Raw genomic sequence first — 27992 nt, forward strand, 5'->3', positions numbered from 1 at the left:
ATTACCGTTACTTTCCCGTAGGAACGCTGCGTTACTGCGTTACTAAAACCGTGATATTTTTTGCGAGAATGTCTCACGACAGTGACGTAAGAGAGTGCGACGTTTGTGACAACAGCTGTGTGCAGATCAACAGTGGATCACATATCGAGTGCAGAGAGAGTATGAGCGTGCAGCGTTTAAAGCGTGGAAGTACTGACCTTACTTTGAGTTTGATTCCATAAAAAGTGACAAAAACATTAGTGTCCATCGTGCGTGGGAAGAAAACTTCTTTTTACAGCGAAAAAAACCCCTAAACTTCCAAACAAGCACCGAGTAGCTACGACGTAATGGGAAACTCACAGAGAAACTCGCGGATTCTTCCACTGACCGCTGCACATCTGCACCAGGGTAAACCTCCGCCTACCCCACTCCTGCTTTACAGGTGAAAATAGAGCAACAGGACCGCTGAGTCTTTGACTTTATTTATTTTCTGCTGTGTTTTACTTGCATCTATTTGAAAGACTGAGTGTAAACACAAAAAATATTTTATTTTATGTGCCGGAATGTGCAGAAAATAGGTTTAAATGTTAAACTAATTTCTTCCAGTCAGAGAATGTTGCAGATAATTACATTTTTGCTTAATGCATAAAGTTAAAAGATTAAAACTAATAAAACAAGTTTTAAAAAGAGACTTTTCCATTTGATTACATTTTATATGATGGATTATGCAGAAAAAGTAGAATTGGGCTGAAAGATCTATCGCTTTATCAACTATTCAGGTTGTAAATCGAGGACACGAGGACATTAGACCACCGCTACACCCCGTTCAAGAACTGTTACAAGGCTCAGCCCCTGCAGGCATTTGGAAAATCGGACCATTCCGCCATCTTCCTCATGCCTGCTTACAAACAAAGGCTAAAGCAGCAACCACCAATCAGGAGGGAGGTCGCTCGCTGGACGGACCAATCGGTGGCCGCGCTGCAGGACGCACTGGATGACGCAGACTGGGACATGTTTCGGCGCAGCTCTGATGACATCAACATGTTTACGGAAGCGGTTGTGGGATTTATCGGGAAACTAGCGGACGACACAGCAGAAAGAACTATCATCCGAACGTTTCCCAACCAGAAGCCGTGGGTGGATAAAAACATCCGCGACGCTCTGAGATCACGCACCGCTGCCTACAATGAAGGGCTCGTCTCCGGTAATATGGACCTATACAAGGCTGCGTCCTACAACGTGCGCAGCGCGGTCCGAAAGGCAAAGCGGAGCTACGGGGAAAAACTAGAGTCACAGCTACGACAGTGCGACTCTAGGAGCCTGTGGAAAGGACTGCGGACTATAACGGACTATAAACGACCAGCTTCTTCAATGATGAATGCAGATGCTTCACTGGCTGATGAGCTGAACACGTTTTATGCTCGCTTCGACGCCGCAGCAATTAAAACAACAAACGGCTGCGCGCGCTCGGAGTGCACCAGTGAAGAAAATGCATTCGTCATCACAGAGCATGCCGTGAGGAACACCTTCAGGAGGGTGAACACCAGGAAGGCAGCAGGACCAGATGCAATCCCTGGCCGGGTCCTTAGAGCCTGCGCTGATCAACTAGCGCCGGTGTTCACGGAGATCTTCAACCTCTCCCTGGCCCAAGCTGTGGTTCCCACGTGCTTCAAACGGTCCATTATTGTTCCTGTTCCAAAGAAACAACAGCCCGCTTGCCACAATGACTACCGTCCAGTAGCACTGACTTCAATTGTGATGAAGTGTTTTGAAAGACTGATGAGAGATCACATCACTTCTTCACTTCCTCCCACCATCGACTCACTTCAGTTTGCTTACCGGACTAATCGTTCCACAGACGATGCCATATCTCACCTGCTCCACACATCCCTGAGTCACCTGGACACTGGCAGAGGGAATTATGTTAGGATGCTGTTCGTGGACTACAGTTCAGCATTCAACACAATAATTCCCTCTAAGCTTTTCACCAAGTTGACGGATCTAGGACTCAGCTCATCACTGTGTCAGTGGATCCTCAACTTCCTCACAGACAGACCCCAATCAGTGAGGGTGGGAAAACAAGTCTCCCCCTCCATCTCACTCAGCACTGGAGTGCCTCAGGGCTGTGTTTTAAGCCCCCTGCTGTACTCACTGTACACTTATGACTGTGTAGCCACATCCGACACCACCTCCATTGTCAAGTTTGCTGACGACACTGCTGTTGTGGGCCTGATCTCCGACAACATCGAGACGGCCTACCTGGAGGAGATTAGGAACCTGGAGACCTGGTGCCAGGAGAATAACCTCCTCCTAAACATCAGCAAGACTAAGGAGCTGATCGTGGACTTCACTACAAAGCAGGCGAGGAATTACAAACCCCTCATCATCAGTGGCACGCCAGTGGAGAGAGTGGACAGTTTCCGATACCTGGGTGTCCACATCACTCAGGACCTGTCATGGTCCTGTCACATCAACACCCTGGTTAAGAAAGCCCGTCAGCGTCTCTTCTTCCTCAGAAGACTTAGAGACTTCCATCTGCCACTGAAGGTGCTCAAGAACTTCTACTCCTGCACCATCGAGAGCGTCCTGACGGCAAACATCTGCACCTGGTTTGGGAACAGCACCAAGCAGGACAGACGAGATCTGCAAAGGGTGGTGCGCTCGGCAGAACGCATCATTCAATCAGAGCTCCCTGACCTGCTGTCCATCTACACCAAGCGGTGCAAGTCCAAAGCTAGGAAGATTATGATGGACCTCTCCCATCCCAACAATGGACTCTTCTCACTGTTGAGGTCTGGGAAGCGCTTCCGCTCCCTTAAGGCCAAAACAGAGAGAATGAAGAGGAGCTTCTTCCCCCAGGCTATTCGGGGCCTGAACCAGGTGTAGGACTGGACTCTCCCACACATCACCACACATTTCCTATAATCCTATAATTCCTATAATTTATAATCCTTATCTTTATAATCTCTTCTGCTATTTACACATTCTTTACTGTAAATTCCTAAGTTAATTTGTAAATTCTGTAGTAAATTGTAAATATTGTAGAACTTTCTTCTGTCATTTAATGGTCGGGCATTGTACAGCTACAAGCATTTCACCCCCATGTCATACTGTGTATGGTTGTGTGTGTGTGTGACAAATAGAATTTGAATTTAAATCGTGTTTTTAAAAAAGTCACTAAGTAACTCTACTGGTCTGTGCTCTTCTGGCTCCAGCTTAGTATGACACTGTGGCAGCAGGGTGTGGTTGTGGCAGGGTGGTAGAGTGGGTTCAGGGGCAGTGCTAAGGAGAAGATGACATTACCATAAATACCATTCAGGGGGTCGCTCAGTCAGTGGAGGAGGGGTTGAGTGGATTCCCATTCATTTCCTATGGCAGGTACTTTTGACCAGGAACATCACAAATGTAAAGGTTGATTTAAACAATCAAAATTCAATGAAAGAGCTGACCATCACTGTTATATGTTCAAGTGCATAGTGTGGAGGATGTCATAAGGCCTCGAGGCAGATGTAAAAAACAATATTTATGAGTGTTTTAAGTTGTAAATCAGTCAGATTTGACCCAAACACGACAGGAAGCCTAGAAGACCTTCAGAGGGTATATTACATAGTCTTAGTGATCGACCTCGGAGGGTCCAGGTTTCAAACTCTGCAATGATCCTCTCTTTTGAGTCAGATGTTCTCACAGTCACCACAGTCTCGGAGGATGGGGATCATGATTTCTTCCCCCTGACCTGATGTTCTGGCTCCCCCTTGCCATAGAATTTGTTTTGTATCTAACCCACACCCACATATCCACTGGTCTCACCTGGACCCACAACACCATCGCCCTGTTAAAGAAGGCCCAGCAGTGGCTGCACTTCCTCCATGTCCTGAAGAAGAAGAAGAACCTGGACCAGAGGTTCTTCTTCAAGTTGTGGTGCTCTCAGTGGAGCACTGCTCCTCAGCAGAGAGCATGCTCTCCTACTGCATGGGTCTCTGGTATGCAGTGTGTGTGTGTGTGTGTGTGTGTCATTAACTGTGTTTTTAACATCAGAAAAAGGAGAAGAAAGCAAGACAGGAAGCAGCAACAAAGACAGGAAATAAACCCAGAAAACCGTGTGTGTGTGTGTGTGTGTGTGTGTGTGTCGAGAATCAAGGTGCCCTCAAATGTCCAAACAACCTGAATCATTTTGTGACTTTGTGTGGGTGGGTGCTCAAATGTCTATTCATGTGAGTTCTGGGCTTTGTGAGGACATTTGGTTTTGTTTCATGGGCTTGAGCGGTCCAGGTTTTGAATGTCTTGGACCTTCAAAACCAATTTCAGGGTTCTGTTCTGGTTCTAGATCAGGCGTTCTACAAGCAACATGAGAACATGGGTCTTCACAAAGATAGAAAGACAAATATAGTGTGTGTGTGTGTGTGTGTGTGTGTGTGTGTGTGTGTGTGTGTGTGTGTGCGCGAGAGAGAGTGTGGGGGTGGGGTTAACCGAGAGAGAGAGACATGATTTCATTTCAGGGCGAGTGAGCACGGCTGAAGAATGAGAATGAGGGCGTGAGTGAGGGAGGCATCTGAGCGTGTGCAGATCAGTCGGTGAGCAGACGGAGGAGAAGTCAGACGGAGCAGTGCGGGAATCAAACTGACAACCTGCAAGGGACAAACCAACGAGCCAACAGGAAGAGCAACAGGTCTGCATTTCTTCCTCTACCCTTATTTCTTTACATTTGATCTGACGGGGACAGACTTCAGACCAGATTTCTATTATTCAGCAGCAAATTTAATATCTCAGTAAATTCATTCCAGGGTTAGACGGGTGTCCTCACGCTGTAATGAAGTGCCACAGAGTCAAAATACTCCACATCTAAAGCTAATGTACTGTAAGTCTGCTGGGTAAAGATGCTGTGAGAGGCTGTAGCTCAGGTGGCAGAGCAGGTCAGCCACTAATCAGAAGGTCGGTGGTTCGATCCCAGGCTGCCTCCGGGCTGCATGTCAAATATCCTTGGGCAAGATACTAACCCCATGTTTGCCTACTGGTGGTGGTCAGAGGGCCCGGTGGCGCCTGTGTCCGGCAGCCTCGCCTCTGTCAGTGCGCCCCAGGGCAGCTGTGGCTACAATGTAGCTGCCATCACCAGTGTGTGAATGTGTGTGTGAATGGGTGGATGACTGAAAACACTTCATATTTAATGCGCTGTTACATGTAATTAATGTTTCATTAGTGCCAGAACGAACAGCCTGAAGTGAAAGCAAAAATACAGTCAGTACAGGTATACTGTTTGCAGCTCACAGAAAGACAGTTTCTCAGTATTTACTGAAAGACATAAACCCAACAGAAAACACAGAGAGAAGAGTAAAGAGCTGCAAGGAAATACAGTAGAAAAGGATAAGGAACACAACGATAGCACGGAGGAGAAAAGCTCATAGCTGCTGAGGTATTACTGAAGTTTTGGGTGAAGTGACTTTCGTAGATTCTCTGTGGCGTTCAGGGTGACCAGAAAACTGTTTCCTTTAGCTTTGCTGCTGCGGACACCTGCTAAACTCTGCTGGAAAAAGAAATCAGCATCTCCATTAAGCTTGTGAGCAGGTAGAATGATGAAGTGCTCCTCATTTTCCATACCAACTTCAAATCAACCGTGGCAGAGCGACCACCACCAATCCCAGCAGATCATCACAAAGTAGGAAGCTCACACAGCTTGGATGAGCTGCACTCTTTCTTAACATAACCCAGAGAAAGCTGAGCAGCATCAATCCTGCTTCCAGAGATTCAAACTTCAAATAAAAGATTACAATAATCTTTGACTTTTGATTTTCATGCTACCTTTGTGAATTACATTTCCAAATACAACCCCAATCCAGTTTTTTCGAGATTATACCAAAACGTCCTGAAACGCAGCAGATTAAGTTCACGGTGGAGTGTGACTGTGAGGGTATAAAGAGGCTCATCAATAACAGTGTCGTCTGCATGAAAGAGATAGATGGCTATCCAGACCACAGTCAGCATTTTAACACTCTGAGAGATTCACTCAGGACTCATTTGATGACACGACAAAGGTACGGCTCAGCAGCTTTCACATTTCATACGTCTTCCACTGAGCATCAGTTACCATGACGATACAGCCAGGTAGAATAAAACCCGTGTGACATTAAAGATAACTTACTGACAATCGCACTTCTGACTTTTTTCTGCTGTTCAGGTGTGTGTCTCCATGGCAACAGGTGTGTGCATGTTGCTGGTTGTGGGTATCAGCGTGTGTGCAGCGTTTAACCTCGACACATCATTTCCACTGCTGAAGATGGGCGAACGAGGAAGTCTGTTTGGATTTTCTGTTGCTCTGCACCAAGACCTGAAGACAGAGAGCTACCTGTGAGTACACACCTGTGTGTGTGTGTGTGTGTGTGTGTGTGTGTGTGTGTGTGTGTGTGTGTGCGTGCTAGCTGTACATCTGCTTTTAGGTGTGTCCGGGTAAATGATCTGACTTCAGACTGAACCTTAGGTCAGCAGATCTCTACTGTCCTCAAAGTGACCATTAACACCAGTGTTGTGACAGAGCGGGCTTGTGTGGGTCCTTTTCTATAGATGAAGAACTGCTGGATTATTTTGATGAAGCAGAGTTCAAAGCAACATTGTTTCCACTTTTCATCAGTTAGAACCAAATCTATCACAGCTAATCAAAGCAGCAGTAAAACAGGAAGTGAGGTCATATCTCAGAAACACTTTCATGTGTGAATAATAAACGTGGCATTTGGAGTTGTGAGGACGTCTAAAATAGTGGATCATTTTGTGGTCGTCGTGGGCAACATTTCTGTCCGCTCTCTGGCTTCACGGAGTGGTCTGTCTGGCTTCAGGTGACTGTTCTCCACCGAATTCTGGCCGACTTCTCCGCTTCCTTCACTGGACCCTATCAAACACACACCGTACTCTGTGTGTGTGCGTCAGACACACACAGAGTCAGGTGAATGCCCCACAGCGTTAATAATATGTCTGAATTCTTCTGAAGTCTGCGCAAACAGCAGATAAAGGACAAGGCGGTATTAAGAAAGGTGGAGCTTCAGGAGGTTTTCGGGGGCTCCGTAATGTCGGGGAGCAGAGGAGTGACAGCGCCCACCTCTGTCAGCGCGGCGTTTATCGTCAGAGTGAGTCCGAGCAGATGCCGGCAGGTCACATGGTGCAGCCTCACACTGCACACACACATTTTTAGGTTAGACTTTCAAAATAAAAGCAGCTCAAGTCTCTGCGCGCAGCTACTGTCTGCAGAGTATCGTGTGAGAGTAAACTGAGGTTAGATGGGGGGTCTAACAGGAAGTGCAGGTCACACTAAAGCTGCACATTTCCTGTCTCTATGTGAGAGGCGGTCACACAGAGGCCACCCAGCTGTCTGTCTCTAGTCACCGTGACAACTGTCTCTTTATACTCTGTAATTGGATTAGCTGTTAGACACACACACACACACACACACACACACACACACACACACACACACACACACACACACACACACACACTCACTCTAATGTAGCTTCCTTGGAGTGTTCAGGGGTTAGGAGGTCAATGTCTTTGATTGGAAGTTCCCCCCCTCCCCCCAGGTGTGTTCCTCTGTGATTGTCACACTCATGATCAATAATTCAAAATCACAACAACTATCACCTCAAGGCGCTTTATATTGTAAGGTAGACCCTACAATAATAGATACAGAGAAAAACTCAACAATCATATGACCCCCTATGTGACAGTGGGAAGGAAAAACTCTTTTAAAACTCTTTTAAAACTCCCTTTTAACAGGAAGAAACTTGCAGCAGAACCAGGCTCAGGGAGGGGCGGGGCCATCTGCCATGGTCTTATGGGTTCTTGAGGACACTATGCATAGTCAGGTGATTCTGGGAGACACGTTAAGCAGGTAGTGATGCCTAAGGACAGGCAGAGTTCAAATGTGTGTTTGATAGGGTTTGAGCTGTGAAGCAGTTGGGACCCCACAGCAGCAGTTAAACAGGTACAGATGCACAGTCAGGTCAGGCTGCTGTGAGCGAGCTCTCAGCTGGGAGGACACGTTTGTTCCAGTAAAACTTTACTGTGAGACTAAATGTAGACGGCACTGACACAAACAGAGTCCCCCGAACTGTCTCTGGAAGGCTGGGCCGGTTTGCTCATCTTCAGATAATTCACGTCACGTGACTGAAGCTCCTTAGAAGGAGGCGACCCGTGTCCTCTGTGTGTGTCCTTCAGACGTTTCCTCATTTATTCCACCCAGAATCTCAAACGTTAACTGTGCCGTCTGTGTCATCCCGACAGGCTATTAGTCGGAGCCCCCAGAGAGAAGGCGGAGCCAAATGTTCCAGCCAATCACACAGGAGGAGTGTACACCTGTCCAATCAGTGCCAACCAGTCAGACTGCAGGAGGATGAAGCTCATAGATCCAAGTGAGTCACACGTGTCCTTAGCCTTATTGGCTGGTTTGTTTACTTTCTCTTGTATCGGTCAATCACAGATCAGGTACTCAGCCTGACAGTCAGCGACCCGTTTCCTGAGCTTGTTTGGCTGCACTAATGGGTGATGCTATCAGTGTCCTGGTGCATTATGGGAACTCCATCCCTCAGTGAGCAGTGAAAGCTGCTGTGTGTGTTATCGGCTGCTCAAACACAACAACAGCAACACACCCACCCACATGTACACACACACACACACACACACACACACACACACACACACACACACACACACACACACAGTGTTTATATGGAGAGAAACTGTCATGAATCAGCAACTCACTGATCTGAGCTGACTCTCCCGGCTGAGGTTAGCCAGCGGGTATGTGACACCTGTGTGACAGGTCCAGGTGAGCTGTGCTGTCATACTGCTGCAGCTCAGGTGTGCAGGATAGCACCTGCTCTGTCAGCTGCTGGACAACATATTTGCAGCACAGGTCGTATGGGGTTAGAGTCAGTGGAATAAATCACACAAAAGTTTACTTTTTTACCTTTACCCCGTCAGTGGGCGGAGCCTACAGTCTGTGACTCACCTGTGATGTGTTTCAGCCAAGATCCATGCTGATGAACTGGTCGAGGACATGTGGTTGGGCGTCTCAGTAGCCAGTCAGGGCCGGCCTGGGGGGCGTGTCCTGGTGAGTTTGTGCTCTGATTGGCTGATTATTTTCCTATTGGTGAGAAGTTAAAGAACGGCGTGTTTGCTCTGCAGGCATGCGGTCACCGCTTCATAAAACTCTATGGAGCGTTCAATTTAAGGCAAATGATTGGCCGCTGTTATCTCCGTGGAAACGACCTGCGGTACGACGAGAACGACTCTAATTGGCAGGACCCCGAACAGTCCTGCAGGTATGTCACATGACTGCACACTACAGGTGATGAGTGATGCTCCGCCTCCTCACCTGCTGCCTGTCTGTATTCAGTCATCTGGGTGATTTCACTGGTGAGGTCATGTGCGGGATGGGGATGTCAGCGGCCATTACTCAAAGCGAAGTCATTGTTGGCTCGCCTGGAAGCTTCGAATGGCAAGGTGATTCTATTCTATTCTATTCTGATGTTTTTCTTCCTTTTCAGAGCGAGCATCTCAGCTCTGTGAGCATCTAATGCAGTTCATGGTGTGTGTGTTGTAGGAAACGTCCAAGTCTCCTGGATGAACCCTGACGATGAGTTTGACACCAAGAAGAGCTCCTTCTCCAACCAGAAGCACAGGAACATCTACATCGGTGCGCCGTCTCTTTAAATAGCTCATTCAGATCTGAGCTCGGTCACACGTGTCTTCCTCAGGGCAGGACAGTATTTAAATCAGCTACATGAATGTGCCTAAATAAGGTTTGCAATGAGCACATGCGGTTTGAGACAATGATTTAATGAGGGTGGAGCAGAGGGACGGTGTCCTGTAGAAACGCTAATGTTCCTCAACACAGAGCAGAAGCTCTCGTCAGGCTTAGCTTATTGTGAGCAGTGTTTCAGGTTTTTAGTCACACGCTGACGCAGAAAAGAGTCCATAGTGAAAACTCTCTGTTTGTGTGTCTTCATTCAGAAACGCATGCGTCAAACCGGCTTTCATATCGTTCAAAAAGTGTAATTCTGGTTTCTGCAGGAAGTGTTTGCCGCCACAGGTGGCTGTGAGTCCGGCTCTTTCCTTTGACTTAAATAAATACCTGCAGCCTCACAAGCTAAGTGCAGAGTTACGTATGTGGATGAGCAGCCGATACTTTGACGTGCGGATCAGTCAGGATCTGAATCGTGCTTTGTGTTATTGTTTTACGTGGCAGACTTATTTTAATGAAGCAGGTCTCCTCTGGATCAGTCCTCCATCGGTCTCGCATGTATCTATCTGTCTGTGTGTCACAGAATTCAGCTGCTTTTATTTTGAAGTTTCAATGAATGTTCAGACATGTATGCTTTTAATGGGAACCTTTCCTACATTTAAAGAATTGAAGCTGAATGTAAAACGTGTATTTGTGCAGGATATTCTGTCGCTCAGGCTCCTCGCCTTCTCTCTGAGGATGATGAAACCATCGTAACAGGTGAAGACTTTTCAGCTAATCAGGAAGCAGCTGGTTGACCTGTAGATTTACTGATAGATGTGTTGATTGGTGTGTTGTTGAATAGGAGCTCCTCGGGACCGTATGGAAGACGCTCATGGCTCGGTGCTGCTGGCCGTCAAGCGCTCTGATAAACTGATGATTCGCCAGAAGCTGCGCGGTCAACAGATGGGCTCGTATTTTGGGAACGCCTTGGCAGTTACTGACCTCAATAATGACGGGTGAGGAATGGTTTATGGGTCACATGACCCGCACTGAGGCAACACGGTCAGTACCTTTAGTAAAATCTTCTGATGACAACGACTCAGTGGGAACCACAGAGCACCATAATCTAAACCTGAGGAACATGTTTCAGGAACACTCACTGAGCTGCTTTTTTGTCCCACAGGTGGAACGACCTGCTGGTGGGCGCTCCTTTTTATTTCCACCGTCAGACGGAGGTGGGCGGGGCAGTTTATGTCTACGTGAACGTAGGAGGGAGGTTCAATTCTGAGCCCAGCGTAGTGCTGAAGGGGCCGGCGGGGTCGGCATTCGGCATGGCTGTGGCCGCTGCAGGAGACCTCAACCAGGACGGCTTCCAGGGTGAGGGCTCAACGTGATGCTGGTGTTTTCGTGATCAGTAATCAGTAGTCATGGTGACGGGTCTTTGGTTGTTCCAGACTTTGCCATCGGAGCTCCTTTTCATGAAGCAGGAAGTGTGATGATCTGGACAGGAAGCAGTGAGGGCATCTCTACAGAGCCGAGCCAGGTCTCACAAAAACACGGTCCTTTCTATGTTTGACCCACATTCCCAGGACACAACTTTCAAACCAACTCTGAACCATCAGAGTGCAGACATGTCCTCACGGGCCAGACAAGTTTTGCCAGTGATGGTTTTTAAATTGGTGTGCAGACACACCTGTGACCCCGCCTCCTCCTCTGTACAGGTGATCCGAGGCAGCATGGTCTCCCCTGTTTTCGGGACTTTTGGCTACTCCCTTTCTGCAGGCGGGGATGTTGATGGGAACTATTACCCGGACCTGCTGGTTGGTTCTCTCGATGATACCGTTGTTCTGTTCAGGTACCAACTTCTGCGCTAAATAGTGCTCATCTAAAGTACATTTTGAAGTCCTCAAAGTACTGATCATTAGCACTTACTGCTAATTAAGAGCTCAAGAATAACTAAATTTATGCATTTATTAATGGACTGATGTGTTGATCCTCAGGAGTCGACCGGTCATCCATTTAAATAAAACACTCAAAGTTTCTCCGACCATCGTGGACCCAAACAGCTGTGACTTCTGGTGAGATTCAAAGCTACCATCAGCTAACATGCTCACAGACCCTCAGTACGGAGGTGTTTTCACACGATAACATGCTAACAGCTCAACTCTCTCAGTATACAGGTGGAAGTGTGTTTCTTCTACATGTTCAACAGGGGAGAGAAGAGCGACAGAGACAACATCAGTGAGTCAAAGACAAAAAAATGCACCCATATTAAATCTGATCATGCTAACTTCTGCGAAGGTTGGAAGGCTGGGCTGGAAGGTTTGGCTCTGTGGAGGAGAGCATACGAGTGGCCAAAACAGGACTGCAGGGAGATGTCCGTGAAGGATAGCTGAGCCAAATTAAACCAGGAAGTATTGTTCAGACGCAGTAGTACACCTGTAACATGCTATGTCTACCTGGAAGGTTCAGAATCAGTCCCGTTTCATTAGTTTTTGATGGCGTTTGATGCAAGAGTATTTACATATTTTTCCTGTTTGCTTTCCTTCTCCAATGCCCATAGCTGCGGGCTTCCTTCAGTTTTAGCTTAAGGATGCATTAACCCAACCTTCTGGCTGTAGTTGCTCATTATATCCTACCAGGTGCCCATGTGCCAGTAAAATCAGTCATAAACTGTTATCTATCAAAGTAAATCATGACCATTCCCAGTTTTCCCAGAGTTTGGCTGTTGAAAGATGAAGTCATGTGACTCATCCAAAGTTCACGTCCCTATGGCCTGCTGCAAGAGGAGGTGCTGCCTTCAAAGCTGAGCTCACGGCTGGATTAACCTCCAACAGGTGGACTCTCACTGTCCATCTCGCATCACTCTCAGCACCAGCAGACAGAAACTACGCAGCAGGATTTTATCAGGCAGTTGAGCGAGATGGTGGAGTGTCAGCCCACCAACGTGTAACCATGGAAACAGCCCGTAGTGGTTTCTGACCTGTAGACACACACCTGGGTCAGGTGACCTGAGGTAACACCTCAGGAGAGTCTAAGCGAGCACAGCAATCGACCACACTGCCACTAACAAGAGGTTACAGGCTGGACTTGCTAATGACATCAACTTCCTGTGCGTGCGTGCGTGCGTGCGTGCGTGTGTGTGAGTGATTGACAGGACACAGCTGTCAATTAGATCCAGTTTTTAATCAACACACACACAGACTCTGAGCGTGTGTCCTTATTGTGTCTCGTTAACTTGACCAATCAGAGCTGAGGCCACACTGTTGCTATAACACGCCTGTACACACACGCACAGATGACATCATGCCGTGTCCTTGTGTGTCCTCTTGTCCCCTGAGTGATTCTCTGAATGATAAATCACATTAGAGAAACTGATATTATTACATCTGAGACTCTCGCTCTCTCAGTGTGTGTGTGTGTGTGTGTCTGTGTTTGCTGGTTGTGTTAATTTGACCAATCAGAGACAAGGTCACCCTCACTGTGTCTCTGGACCCGAGCGTCTTCTGTCTCACAGAGAAGCTGATAACTGTTAACATGTCAACTACACACAGAAAGAGAAGACCAGAGTCCATTCAAGTATTGGCTAATTTAGCATTGGTGTGCAAATATAAATATATTGATAAACTATTGATAAACCCCAGCATAAAAAGAGTACTTCCTCTGTCATCGCAGGTCACACCAACCAAAACTGAAAATAATTTCAAATTAATAAAAAGATTTTTTCCCTGCAAGTTGATCTCCTCTAAAGTCGTCATGTTCCATTACAGAAGCATCGTGAGGCTTCAGCCAACTATCAGTAATACATCCGATACCTTTTCTGCTATAATTAAACCCCAACTCAAACCCCAAACTGTAGTATTGGCAGAAAAATCAGTGTGATGGCAGTAATCCAGAGTATCTGTCAATCCCGAGTGAGAAGCATCCACCTTTATTTACTCTGGAGGAGGCAGTAGAAGTTTGTGAATGGAGTCTGATACGAGTTAGTGAGTCAGAGACGCTCACTTCTGACTGGTGATGGGCACATGTGTAAAACCCCAACATTAGTCAGAAGGGAGTTGTTCCTCCCAGCCACTCTGCTAAAATAATAATGATAATACATCAACTATACGTTTATGAGAATGCATCAGTTTCTGTGTAATAACACTATTTTTGTCTGTATGTATGTTTATGAATACAGTATTCTTTTATTCTATTAAATAACTTAAAAATGACTGACTGAAGCTTTAAATGTCCATCTTCTACAGTATGTCAGCTAACACTGCTGGAGTTATTTTCATTTACATTAAATGAAACTGATATGTCCCACCAAAGGTGATGTTGTAAAAGTAACTTCGGATGTGCTACCTGGGCAGTGTATTCATTTAAATTTAGTTCAGCGCATGTTTTTTAATCTAAGCTACTGAGTGTGGCTGTCGACTCCCATGATCTGATGCTGCCTCACAATGTCGTCAAGCCTTTGTTTGAACATGTTTGTTCTTAATCTTTTCACAGAGAAACTAAAGTATCAGAAATAAAATGTTGTGTATTGAAATCCAGTCTAAAATGTAGATTATCTTTATCTATGAATTTTAATGTGGAGTTCCTCGAGGATCAATTCGTGGTCCTACTCAATTTCATAAAAATCTTGCTGGAGTTTTAATAAAACAGTCTTGTATTTTAGATGTCTGTGAAGGTTCTCAGTCAACCAGGTCATCGTAGTCACCCTGTCATGTGATTTCCTGAGGTCAGATGACCCAGGATGTGAGTGGGCGTTAAGGTGTCTGGGGAGGGAACTCAAAACTGGATTGAAAGAGGATGCCAATGTTCACATTTTGGACAGAGAGGACAGATGGTTTGAAAGAGGAGTGAAAGAAGCATTTATGTCCACTGTGAGCGACCATCTTTGAACAGAGGCGGGGGTTTACGACACCAACTGTCTGCCATCTATAATCCAGTTTTGAGTTCCCTTCCCAGACTCCTTAAAGCCCACCCAGATCCTGGACTCTATTGGTGTCTGTCACATGTCAGGGTTAAGGAACAACAAATAAATCACATCACAACCTGTGATTATCTTACGCCTGTGTGTTTTATATTTGAACCCTTATCTTTGTGTCACAGCCATCCTCTTCACACTGAAAGCTGACATCACTAGTGTCAAGCCCCGCCTCAATTTTCATGACAACGGCCAGAGCGTGTACTCTGATTACCTGTCGATGCCGCTGGAGGAGTGCAGGACGCTGAGAGTGGGACTGCAGGTGAGACAAACACAGGCATAGCACCCCCTACAGGCTGCTGAAATCTGACAAGCACGTCCACTGAAACAAAACATTTAGTGTCGATGTGAGCGGCGAGTGTCGGAGCTGTGTCACGGTTTATTTAAGACTAGCTCACTCTGAGAATCGTCCCAAACCAGCACACCACATAACGAGAGCAAAGACCAAACGTGGTCCTCCAGTTCTGCATGAAAAAACTTAAATTATATTTTTTCCTTTAATTAGAGTCAGATGAAGGAAGTTCTGCTGTGTGAGATATAACGAACTGATTCTGATGATCAAAGTCATGATGACTTTCTGCCGCCATGTTATTCATGCGGCTGCTGACAGACTCCACATCCTGCTTCTCAGCCACAGCTCAACAGGAAAACCACAGCGAGCCTCTGAGGTGGTGTGTAGGCAGGTCGAAGCAAAAGTCACGTTCGTTCATGTCTTCGGTTTGTGTTTCTGATCGCGTTCGCTCGGCTCTCGTCCTGTTTTCACTCTGTGATTCTGTTTCAGTCTGTCAGCGAGCCTGCTGTTTCTCATGCTTTCAGTCCACTGACTCGTGTTTACTTCACATTCCTGCTGATCACCACCTGCTTTCAGCCTGATTTCCTCAGCTCCAAGTGGCCAGTTCACATCAGTCTGGCTGGACAGATCCTGCAAAGAAGCTCCTGCAGTCCACGTCATGTTGGCACTGAGCTGATGTTCAGTTTCTGTGTTCTTATGTTCTGAAGAGTGTAATCAGAGACAAAGTGGAGCCTCTGGTGTTCTCCTTGAATGCCTCCTTGTACGAGAAGTTTCCCAAGAAAAAGAAGAACGTGCAGGACCTGAAACGCCTCCCGGTGCTGAGTGAGACCCCCCAACCCATCAGAACCCAGGTCAGAACCCATCAGAACCTTTTTATAGAAAAGCCAAACTCTGCTGGTCTGACCGATGCTGTCCTTGTCCCTCAGATCCACATCCAGAAGGACTGTGGTTCTGATAACCGCTGCCACAGCAACCTGCAGATGACAGCTCGGTTCACCGATGAGAGCCAGAAAGCTTTCCCCGAGTGAGTGAACAGAACACACACTGCTCAGCCCAGAGTCCAAAAAAGATGATTGGACAGAAACACTCAGCAGGAAGCATGAGGTCATGTGATAAGAAGCCAATTTAAAGGCATGATGAAGCAGATAAGAAGCTCTGTACTTCACTGGAGTTAAAATCTTTGTTATTATTTATCATTATTTATTATCTCATTTATATTTGTATACCCAGAAATCCACTACACTTGAAAAAGAAAATGAAGCAACTACACGTCTGAGACTAATCATTGTTACAGCTGTACACTCCATGATTCAGCAGCTTCAGACCCTCCTTTAGCAGCAATAAGTTGTTGTGATTGATTTGACCAAACAGCATGTTATTAATTTGCATGAATTTGTTGTCGTTGATGGTGGAGCCAATGAGAATCCATAAGGAATAGAATTGATAAGTGATATCAATAGTGAAATCGAAATCGCTAAATTCTTATCAGTTCCCATACCTGGGCGCACCATGTGAACATCAGTTTCTATCATCGAGTGTTGTCTTGTGACTACACTCGATGCTCCAGTGGATACATCTCTGTGGAGCGAATCACTGGAAGCCCCGCTGTTTCCTCCTCCTCAGAGTCAGCATTAAACAGCCTCACTCACCCCGGGTCACCACTGACGATGTCAGTAATGGTCATCAGTGCATCCCAACACAAACCCAGGCAGTATTCTTTTATTTTATTAAATAACTTAAAAAATCACTGACTGAAGCTTTAAATATCCATCTTCTACAGTATATCAGCTAACGCTAATGCTGAGTTATTTTCATTTGAATGATATGAAATTGATCAATGAAATTGATTTAGGAATGTCCCCATGCTCTGTTTCAACCAATGCTCCGGGCAAACCAGGGTTTGGTGGACCAGAGTCTGTGTGCAGCCTGAGTCCATCGCACACCGACCTGTACCCCCTTGGCACCTTACCGGCACACTGAATGTCTCTACCAGACTGGGTGAGGGTGTTGGAGCACTTTTTCCTCCTCCATCAGTGGGTACTCCTGGTGCATGTGTACCGGTCATCTGCACCACCAGCATTGCTGTCCCAATCTTTGTGGGACTCCCAGTAAGCAAGGTGTAGCGTCCACTGTCGCCAAGACCTGTGGTGACAGATAGAGGTTAGTTGGAGATTGTTGTTGCTGTCCTTAAGCGGACAGTCGAAACGGGGAAGTGCCACGGGGCCTTCTTCTTGGGGCTGCTGCTAGCTGGTTCTCAGCCAGTGTCACAGCGCTGCCACGGGTTTCTAACACTTCAGTCTGGCACTACCACCATCTCTGCCAGTGCCCCCTCTCCTGGATGGGTCAGGGGACTGACCTTGTCCTGCTGGGCAGTTGAGGGCCACTGTAACATGTGTTAGTGTTTCACAGTGTTTTAATTACAAGGTGCCTTTCAGGCGGATGTGCCGACTAGCTCAGAATGTTCCTTTTACCACATTTGATCCCGGTGCAGCTGTCTGCTCTCAGCTCCTTCCTTCTCCATGTCCTGGCGTGCTACTGAAATAGGGCAGAGCTGGCCAACCTTGTCTGGCACCTCCCCCTGAACCCACAGACCACATCCCACTGCAACCACTTACTTGATGATTGACTTTGATATTCCACTTACTTCCCTGAAGGTGTTCTGCCAGAAAGCCTGAAGGCCAGTGTCTCCTACTAACTGTTAGGTACTGAGATATAATGAAAAACAAAATTCAAATATTTCACTTTTAAAGGAAACTGTACAAACATTAAGAATAAACAATAACAGACAAAAGAACAGAAGACTGGCTTAGAGTCTGTGAGATACAACATGGTTAGAGTCTGTCAGGTGATTATTAACTAAGACAGCTGCTGAGGTTCGGCCGATGTTTGTGTTCTTGTGTGTTTTCAGGCTTGAGGGTACTCAGGTGATGTACTTCAACTCCACCATCAAGAGGCTGTTTCTGGAGGTTAACATCAGCAATACACCATCAACAGGTCAACCAGCAGAGGATGCTCACAACACCATTCTGAGCATCAGCATCCCACCATCACTTATCTACTCTGGAGTAGAGACAAAGGTAGAGCAGAGCTCCGACCATCTAAAGTGGAACACCACGGTGACTTTGTTAGAGCAGCTGTAGGTATTACAGGTACTGTGCTGCAGTGGTTTGTATCATATCTATCTAATAGACTCCAGTTTGTGCATGTAAATGGAGAGTCCTCTTCACACACTGAGGTTAATTATGGAGTTCCACAGGGTTCAGTGCTAGGACCAATTCTGTTTACATTATACATGCTTCCCTTAGGCAGCATCATTAGAAGACATAGCATACATTTACACTGCTATGCAGATGACACCCAGCTCTATCTGTCCATGAAGCCAGATAACACACACCAATGAGTTAAACTGCAGGAATGTCTTAAAGACATAAAGACCTGGATGGCCGCTAACTTTCTGCTTCTTAATTCAGATCAAACTGAGGTTATTGTACTCGGCCCTGAAAAGCTTAGAAATATGGTATCTAACCAGATTCTTACTCTGGATGGCATTACCTTGGCCTCCAGTAACACTGTGAGGAACCTTGGAGTCATTTTTGACCAGGACATGTCCTTCAACGCACATATTAAACAAATATGTAAGACTGCTTTCTTCCATTTGTGCAATATCTCTAAAGTTAGAAATATCCTGTCTCAGAGTGACGCTGAAAAACTAGTTCATGCATTTATTACTTCCAGGCTGGACGACTGTAATTCATTATTATCAGGAAGTCCTAAAAACTCCCTGAAAAGCCTTCAGCTGATCCAAAATGCTGCAGCAAGAGTCCTGACAGGGACTAGAAAGAGAGAGCAGATTTCTCCTGTTTTGGCTTCCTGTTAAATCCAGAATTCAAAATCCTGCTCCTCACATACAAGGTCTTAAATAATCAGGCCCCATCTTATCTTAATGACCTTGTAGTACCATATCACCCCTTTTTCTTTGTGTTTCAGGGTGATGCCTCGGCAGTGGTGGAGTGCTCTGTGGAGGGGACCTCTCTTCAGTGTGAGCTCGGGAACCCTTTCAGAAGCAACAACAAGGTAGGGAATATCACTGCTGACCCAGGGCACTAGCATTGCTGCTGTCTGCTGCTGTCTGTACTGCAGTAACTCTGCTGAGCTCTTTCTGATGTATTGTCTCTTCCTGTGTTTCAGGTTCAGGTTCTGATCAAATTTCAGCCATCTGAGATCAGTTTGGACACACGCGAGATCCAGTCTGTGCTGCAGCTATCCACGTACGGCCTTCACCACACGCCACTCTCTCTGTGTTTGTTGGAGGTTACTGAGTGGCATTTCTGTGTGTCTTCAGGCTCAGTGAACAGCCGGATCTGTCCCCAATCTCCGTCTTCATGGTGGTGGAGTATTTGCTGCAGACATCACTCAGTTTGTAAGTACAGATCAGGTGCACATCAGGTGGCCCGTCTGAGCTTTAAGCTCACAGCCAGGGAGGAGAATCTGAGTTACGACTCTTTGTTGTGAAATGAATCCAGACTGACAAGGACAGTAACCCTGCCCCAATGTGAGCCGACACAGAACAAACCGAAGCACAGTGGAAACGTTGACCTCAGCTCACAGCGTCAAAATTAGTAAAAAAATGATGAACATCAGCACATAGATAACAGACAGTATCAATAAACACATGCCTTACATCCATGTAAATGCTGAATAGACTGGCTCTGTACTCAAAGTGCTTTATTTAACTTGCATCATTCATGCAAGCACTTGAGTGTGCTCTAGCTCACATTCACACATATTCATATTCAGATGGAGCATCTTCAGAGCAAGTTGATGATGATGAAGCCTTTGTTTGTCACTAGCAGTTCCCTGCAGTGAAATTGGACTCCTTGTACATACATTACACAATGGGGATGGTACCTTGCTCCGGTGTACCTGAGGGTAGCTGTTCGGTAGATTCAAACTCCCAGCCTTCCGGTCACGGGGCGACCACGCTACCTACTGAGCTATCCCTATGCCTTCACACCGTAACACCGTGAAAAGACATGACAAGCAATAGGGGTGGGTAAATGGGGTAAGAGTGACCCGGTGTAGATGGCAGCATCTCTGCCCTGGTCCAGTTGTGTCTGCGTGTGTGTCCTCTAGCCCGACGCAGGTGGCCTTGTAGGGCAGCGAGTCATTAAGTTGGAGTTAGTATCTTGCCCAAGGCAGTCAGGGATCAAACCACTAACCTTCCAGTTAGTAGGTGACCTATCTTGTGAGCTACAGACACCCTGTACTTATATGGTTAATGGGGGACAAGGAAGTGAGGCAGGTATGAAGAGGATGAAGAGTGCAACACACTGCACTCGGGAGTGCTGGACAGGTGAAAAGAAGGGCCACAGTGGTCCACAGAAACGCTCCAACACGGAGCCACACTTCTGAGTATTTTAAATGGAGAAGGCATGGTAACCTTTCATCTGGTACCTCGACAGAATTTCAACGTCAGGCCCCACCTCCTTCAGTGGTCATGTGATCGGTGAGGTGGCCATGAAGAAGACAGAGGACATCGGCAGCCTGCTGGTCTTGACCTTCCAGGTTAGTCTGAAAACATTTACAGTTCTGCGTGACCCTCACCAGGTCAGGTGTGAACGGTATTCTCCATCAGGTGCATGTCCAGGGAAAGCCGCTGGGCCACCTGGGCACCCTGGAGGTGGAGTTTGATTGGCCGATGGAAGCCACCAATGGGAAGTGGCTGCTGTACCTCACAGAGATCCAAATAAACGGTACTTCAGAGCCTCGCTGCTCTCCACCCGGCAACATCATTAATCCTCTCAACCTCACGGTAACCACAGCAACATCAGCCTCATACACTACTTTCAAAATAAAAGTCGTTCTTCTTTAGAATAAAGGCCAATTAAAACTGAACTGTTTACCGAAGATTTTAAACTTGTCTCTGAAAGTTAGCCTGTCTTCCTGTTGGTTCAGCTGTCAAAAGAGGAGAAGAAGAAGATGAAGAGGAATCTGGATGAAGTAAACGAGGAAGAGGAGCAGACTGACAGAACTCCAACTGTCCTCCATCTTCAGAGAAAGAAGAAGCGCTACAGTCTGGTACAGACACAAGCACAGGGACACACTGTTTCTACAAGCTTATTGACAATCTTGGAGGACAGGACAGTTTTAAATGTGGGGACATTTAGGAGAGAGGACAATTTGAGGAACAATTTTGACATGTTTTAGAAAACTGAGGGCTTCTGAAGAACATGAGGACATTTTTATGAGGACGTCCACAGTTGTGTTTCAAAGTAACCACAGCAAACCGTGTTGCAGGACTGTGTCCGCGGAGCGAGGTGCGTGAAGTTCGTCTGTCCTCTCGTCAGCATGAACAACTCGGCGACTCTGACCATCAAAGCCCGACTGTGGAACTCCACCATGATCGAGGTAAAAGGGCAGCCCCAGTCTTATACCCTCATTTAATGCCCACTTTCATTCTTCTGGTTCACTTCCTGCCAGTTTAAAATGCAAGCATGCAAACATTTACCAGCTAAAGAAGCAAACGGAGACCAGTGTTGGTCAAGTTACTTGAAAAAAGTAATCAGTAACTAATTACTGATTACTTCCCCAAAAAAGCAATCCCATTAGTTTACTGATTACTTATTTTCAAAAGTAATTAATTACTTAGTTACTTTTTAAAAACATGATTTACAACCTGAATAGGTGATAAAGCGATAGATCTTTCAGCCCAATTCTACTTTTTCTGCATAATCCATCATACAAAATGTAATCAAATGTCTCTTTTTAAAACTTGTTTTATTAGTTTTAATCTTTTAACTTTATGCATCAAGCAAAGATTTAATTATATGCAACATTCTCTGACTGGAAGAAATTTGTTTAACATTTAAACCTATTTTCTGCACATTCCATCACATCCCCCACATCCCCCCCCCCCCCCCCCCCCCCCCCCCCCCCCCCGAGTCATTCTAACTACCAGAAACCTCGAAGCACAGACCGAGGGGGCGGTGTGGCAGCAATTTTTTACACCAGCCTATTAATCAACCAAAGACCCAGACAGACTTTTAATTCATTTGAAAGCCTGATGCTCAGCCTCGTCCACCCCAGCTGTGAAACTCAGAAACCAGTCTTACTTGTTATCATCTATCGTCCACCTGGGCCTTACACAGAGTTTCTGTCTGATTTCTCAGACTTTATATCTGGTTTAGTTCTGAGCTCAGATAAAATAATTATTGTGGGTGATTTTAACATCCATGTAGATGCTAAAAATGACAGCCTCAACATGGCATTTAATCTGTTATTAGACTCAATTGGCTTCTCTCAAAATGTAAAAGAACCCACCCACCACTTTAATCACACTCTAGATCTTGTTTTAACATATGGCATAGAAACTGAACATTTAACAGTGTTTCCTGAAAACCCTCTCCTGTCTGATCATTTCCTGATAACATTTACATTTACAATAATTGATTACACAGCGGTGGAGAGTAGACTTTATCAAAGTAGATGTCTTTCTGAAAGCGCTGTAACTAAGTTTAAGAATATAATCCACCCACTGTTATCATCTTCAATGCCCTGTACCAACACAGAGCAGCTATCTGAACGCTACCCCAACAGAGGTCGATCATCTTGTTAATAATTTCACCTCCTCACTACGTACGACTCTGGATACTGTAGCTCCAGTGAAAACTAAGGTCTCTAATCAGAAGTACCTGACTCCGTGGTATAATTCTCAAACACGTAGCCTAAAGCAGATGACTCGTAATCTGGAGAGGAAATGGCGTGTCACAAATTTAGAGGATCATCATTTAGCCTGGAGAAATAGTTTGTTGCTTTATAAGAAAGCCCTTCGCAAAGCCAGAACATCTTACTATTCATCACTGATTGAAGAAAATAAGAACAACCCCAGGTTTCTCTTCAGCTCTGTAGCCAGGCTGACAAACAGTCAGAGCTCTGTTGAGCCAACCATCCCTTTAACGTTAACTAGTAATGACTTCATGAACTTCTTCACAAATAAAATTTTAATCATTAGAGAAAAAATGACCAATAATCATCCCACAGATGTAATATTATCTACAGCTACTCTTAGTACCATTGATGTTAAGTTAGACTCTTTTTCTCCAATTGATCTTTCTGAGTTAACTTTAGAACCCATTCCTACAAAACCACTCAAAGAAGTCCTGCCATTAATTAATGCTTCAGTCTTAAATGGTAAATGGCCTGTATTTATATAGCGCTTTTACTAGTCCCTAAGGACCCCAAAGCGCTTTACATATCCAGTCATCCACCCATTCACACACACATTCACACACTGGTGATGGCAGCTACATTGTAGCCACAGCCACCCTGGGGCGCACTGACAGAGGCGAGGCTGCCGGACACTGGCGCCACCGGGCCCTCTGACCACCACCAGTAGGCGACGGGTGAAGTGTCTTGCCCAAGGACACAACAACCGAGACTGTCCAAGCCAGGGCTCGAACCGGCAACCTTCCGATTAAATATAATCAACCTATCTCTAATGATCAGCTATGTACCACAGGCCTTCAAGCTGGCTGTAGTTAAACCTTTACTCAAAAAGCATCTCTAGACCCAGCAGTCTTAGCTAATTATAGGCCAATCTCCAACCTTCCTTTCATATCAAACATCCTTGAAAGAGTAGTTGTCAAACAGCTAACAGATCATCTGCAGAGGTTTATTTGAAGAGTTTCAGTCAGGTTTCAGAGCTCATCACAGCACAGAAACAGCTTTAGTGAAGGTTACAAATGATCTTCTTATGGCCTCTGACAGTGGACTCATCTCTGTGCTTGTCCTGCTAGACCTCAGTGCAGCGTTCGATGCTGTCGACCATAATATCCTATTAGAGCGATTAGAACATGCTGTAGGTATTACAGGTACTGCACTGCAGTGGTTTGTATCATATCTATCTAATAGACTCCAGTTTGTGCATGTAAATGGAGAGTCCTCTTCACACACTGAGGTTAATTATGGAGTTCCACAGGGTTCAGTGCTAGGACCAATTCTGTTTACATTATACATGCTTCCCTTAGGCAGCATCATTAGAAGACATAGCATACATTTACACTGCTATGCAGATGACACCCAGCTCTATCTGTCCATGAAGCCAGATAACACACACCAATGAGTTAAACTGCAGGAATGTCTTAAAGACATAAAGACCTGGATGGCTGCTAACTTTCTGCTTCTTAATTCAGATCAAACTGAGGTTATTGTACTCGGCCCTGAAAAGCTTAGAAATATGGTATCTAAGCAGATTCTTACTCTGGATGGCATTACCTTGGCCTCCAGTAACGCTGTGAGGAACCTTGGAGTCATGTTTGAGCAGGACATGTCCTTCAATGCACATATTAAACAAATATGTAAGACTGCTTTCTTTCATTTGTGCAACATCTCTAAAGTTAGAAATATCCTGTCTCAGAGTGACGCTGAAAAACTAGTTCATGCATTTATTACTTCCAGGCTGGACGACTGTAACTCATGATTATCAGGATGTCCAAAAAACTCGCTGAAAAGCCTTCAGCTAATCCAAAATGCTGCAGCAAGAGTCCTGACAGGGACTAGAAAGAGAGAGCAGATTTCTCCTGTTTTGGCTTCCTGTTAAATCCAGAATTCAAAATCCTGCTCCTCACATACAAGGTCTTAAATAATCAGGCCACATCTTATCTTAATGACCTTGTAGTACCATATCACCCTATTAGAGCACTTCGCTCTTGCTCTGCAGGCCTACTTGTTGCTCCTAGAGTATTTAAAAGTAGAATGGGAGGCAGAGCCTTCAGTTTTCAGGCCCCTCTTCTGTGGAACCAGCTTCCAGTTTGGATTCAGGAGACAGACACTATCTCTACTTTCAAGATTAGGCTTCAAACTTTCCTTTTTGCTAAAGCATATAGTTAGGGCTGGACCAGGTGACCCTGAATCCTCCCTTAGTTATGCTGCAATAGACGTAGGCTGCCGGGGGATTCCCATGATGCATTGAGTGTTTCCTTTCCAGTCACCTTTCTCACTCACTATGTGTTAACAGACCTCTCTGCACTGAATCATATCTGTTATTAACCTCTGTCTCTCTTCCACAGCATGTCTTTATCCTGTCTTCCTTCTCTCACCCCAACCAATCACAGCAAATGGCCCCGCCCCTCCCTGAGCCTGGTTCTGCCGGAGGTTTCTTCCTGTTAAAAGGGAGTTTTTCCTTCCCACTGTCGCCAAAGTGCTTGCTCATAGGGGGTCATATGATTGTTGGGTTTTTCTCTGTATCTATGAAGCGCCTTGAGGCGACTTTTGTTGTGATTTGGCGCTATATAAATAAAATTGAATTGACTTGAATTGTTACTGCCCATCTCTGATGGAGACCAGAAGAATTCAAAACTACAGCTTAAAGAGACTAAACCGTCTGCATCACAACTACAGAGACAAGTGGTTTTTATTCTATTTGTTACATTTTATTTAGATTGATAGTTTCTATTTTTGGTTTCTTTTGCTCTATATTTTTTAAAGTTGATTTTTTTTTTGTCTGTGTGTTAAAGTGTTGTCGAAATTAACCCTCGTTATCATTTAAATACTGCATGAAAACTCTTAAGACCTCTGAAATGCAAAAAATGTCATCCTGTGAGCTCAGAAAGCATTTCTGTCCCCAAACCTGCAGACACCTGTGCTCAGATATCAGGACTTTTTGTCTTTTTCATCCTCTCATGGCCAGTTATCGCTTCTTGTTGTGTTTCAGGACTACAGCGATGCGAGCAGTGTCTTGGTTCAAGGTCAGGCATCTCTGAAGCTGCAGACCAACAAACCCACCGTGAACATGGAGTCTCACAGCTCGCAGGTAACAGATTGCAGCCAGTGCCCCCTAAGGACCATTGCACCCTCCTTCACAGTTCACTGTATGTGGCTGTAGTTTCCTGCTGAATCTCTGAGGTATTCTCTGCAGATTGAGGTCTACATCTATCCAGATCTGGGGCTACAGGTGGACTCTGGCGCCCCCCTATGGATCATCATGTTGTCTGCCCTGGCAGGTGTCCTGCTGCTGGCTCTCATCTGTCTGCTGCTCTGGAAGGTAACCCGGGTGTTAACATACAGAAATGATGCAGCAGATAAAGTCATAGTCCAGGGAAACTTTTTACAAGTGGATATTATCCCCCGTCTCCACAGTACTCATATATTGTTATAATAACAGCTTACTTTCAGCTGCCTGGTGTTTTGTGTGTAAACTGAAAGATGATTTTGATCAGAGGAAGTCTTTAAATTATTCATTTGGCATAGAAACTGGGAGAAAAAGTCTTAAATGATTCCAGTGAAATCATTGTTCCTGAGCTGGATTTACAAACCATCCCTGAAAACTCAAGAGTGCTTCTGAAAGATAGCTCCAGTTCTGCTGCACTGCCAGACTGGTTCCAGTTTTAGGTTCCAGAGCAGCATCAACTCATCACCACTCATCACCATTCATCATTCATCTGTATCGTGAGCTTTATCTCTGTAAAGTGTTGTGTGTCGCCCCCTGCTGTTCAGTGTGGGTTCTTCAGGAGAGCCAGCACCAGGGAGCTGTACCAGGCAAAGACCCAGAAGGCCCAGATGAAGAGCCAGCCATCTGAGAACGACAGGCTGACCGAGGAGCTCTGAGGCTGGGGCACCGCAGCCAGAGAGCCCGGCTGTAAGGACCAGAGGTGGAAGGGTTACTAACTGATTACTGAGACTATGAAAAGTGCTGAGTCAGATCAAAGTTAAAAAGTTTGTACTTGCTTAAAGTAGTCAGCACTGATACTTTGAGGTTCTTTGAAATTTTGTCTTAAATTTGATCAATTCTAGGTTTTTACTAATAACGGCATCCCCACAAATTCATCTCCCATAATAAAACCTGTTTCATCCATAATCTCAGGGACCATTTGATTTTCAGTAACCTCCTGTTTCCATCTGCTCTACTTTTTCTGATTGATCAGCTCAGCAAAAAATGTGATTGCTTGTGTTTGTTGGCTTTTCTCTGCAGATTTGATGGAGCTTTTATTCTGAAAGGAGTCACAAAAGACACATTAACAGAAAACGGCAGAAAAAAATTAAGCGGGCTCACCCTTTAATGTGTCTGTGGCCACACCTGCTAGATTTTTGCAGCCAATCAAATCAAATTTCACACACACAAATCCCGACAGACTCCTTAAACCAAAAAATATTCAGTTTGCTGTCAATGCAAGGAATTATGGGAAATCACCCCAAAATAGGACCAGTATGAATCTGCCTTTCAGCAGATCACTGGTTATCCCAGCAAACTCACCTGTGTCACCTATTCACTGCCTCCGTGTCTCTGTGGACATACAAGGTCTCTGATCCCTCTTTTTCTCTGCAGTGTGGGTTCTTTCTGCGTCAGGGGGTGTGGCGGGCGGTGGCGCTCCATCAGGGGAGGATTATGGGTAAAGACGACCTACAACAGCAGCACATGGATGCTGACGGATTCCTGATCCAGGACCAAGTCTCCTCATGTCGAAACAGGAAGTCCCCGAAACACTGGGTCACTTCTTGGACTGAGACTCACTGAGAGACTCTCAGCGTCTGAAAAAATAAACCAGACCAGACCAAACTGGACTAGGCCAAAACAAACCAGTTCTAACTGGACCAACACACTGCCAGTGTGAGTCTGCTGTCATGTGAAAACCTCGTAATGTGTTTACGTTCATATTGTAGACGGAGATGTGAGGTTTCCAGCTGACAGCAAGCACAGACGATTGATTATAGATGATTGGTTATTGATCTGTGTGTATATGTGTACATCTCTTAGCCATGGATTGATTGGAAACAGATTGGTGTTTTCCTTTAAAGGGCTGGAATCAAAATGAGGGGACTGCTCCTTTAATATGGCAGCAGTCGTGTCTTTGTGCTGCCTTCAAGGACCCCCATAAAATCTCCTTTGAGAAAGCTGTTAGTAAAACCATCCCGGTTGCCTTTAGGTGTGGTCGGCTCTTCTGTGAAACTGTTTGGTGTCTCGTGTACTTTTACAGGCTGTTTTTGTATATTTGTGATATTTCTGACTGCGCTTGAAAGTCTGTGTAAAATGTGGGTGCGTTAAC

At 45.6% G+C, this 27992-nt stretch overlaps 1 protein-coding gene across 4 annotated transcripts; it reads left to right on the plus strand.

Moving 5' to 3' along the window:
• Positions 1 to 4441: 4441 nt before the first annotated feature.
• LOC309705232 (integrin alpha-3-like) lies at positions 4442 to 27383 on the plus strand. 4 transcript variants are annotated; one of them, XM_082530902.1, is made up of 29 exons: positions 4442 to 4645; positions 6149 to 6318; positions 8242 to 8369; positions 8985 to 9070; positions 9145 to 9281; positions 9356 to 9462; positions 9563 to 9655; positions 10403 to 10462; positions 10548 to 10701; positions 10869 to 11062; positions 11140 to 11228; positions 11407 to 11540; positions 11686 to 11763; positions 11859 to 11926; positions 14786 to 14922; positions 15660 to 15803; positions 15879 to 15976; positions 17861 to 18029; positions 18940 to 19026; positions 19141 to 19220; positions 19295 to 19372; positions 20415 to 20517; positions 20588 to 20764; positions 20908 to 21030; positions 21250 to 21360; positions 25664 to 25762; positions 25868 to 25993; positions 26446 to 26600; positions 27275 to 27383. In XM_082530902.1, the coding sequence occupies exons 2-28, from the start codon at positions 6161 to 6163 to the stop codon at positions 26554 to 26556; spliced, it is 3129 nt and encodes a 1042-aa protein (XP_082387028.1). In that variant the 5' UTR covers positions 4442 to 4645; positions 6149 to 6160; the 3' UTR covers positions 26557 to 26600; positions 27275 to 27383. The 4 variants fall into 4 exon arrangements, with proteins under 4 accessions (XP_082387028.1, XP_082387029.1, XP_082387027.1 ...); XM_082530903.1 differs by having other exon boundaries at positions 26446 to 26587; positions 27275 to 27356; XM_082530901.1 differs by having other exon boundaries at positions 26446 to 27277.
• Positions 27384 to 27992: the final 609 nt, after the last annotated feature.

Source organism: Aulonocara stuartgranti (genome assembly GCF_965226115.1).
Source record: "Aulonocara stuartgranti genome assembly, chromosome: 4".
In the NCBI taxonomy this organism is placed as follows: Eukaryota; Metazoa; Chordata; class Actinopteri; order Cichliformes; family Cichlidae; genus Aulonocara; species Aulonocara stuartgranti.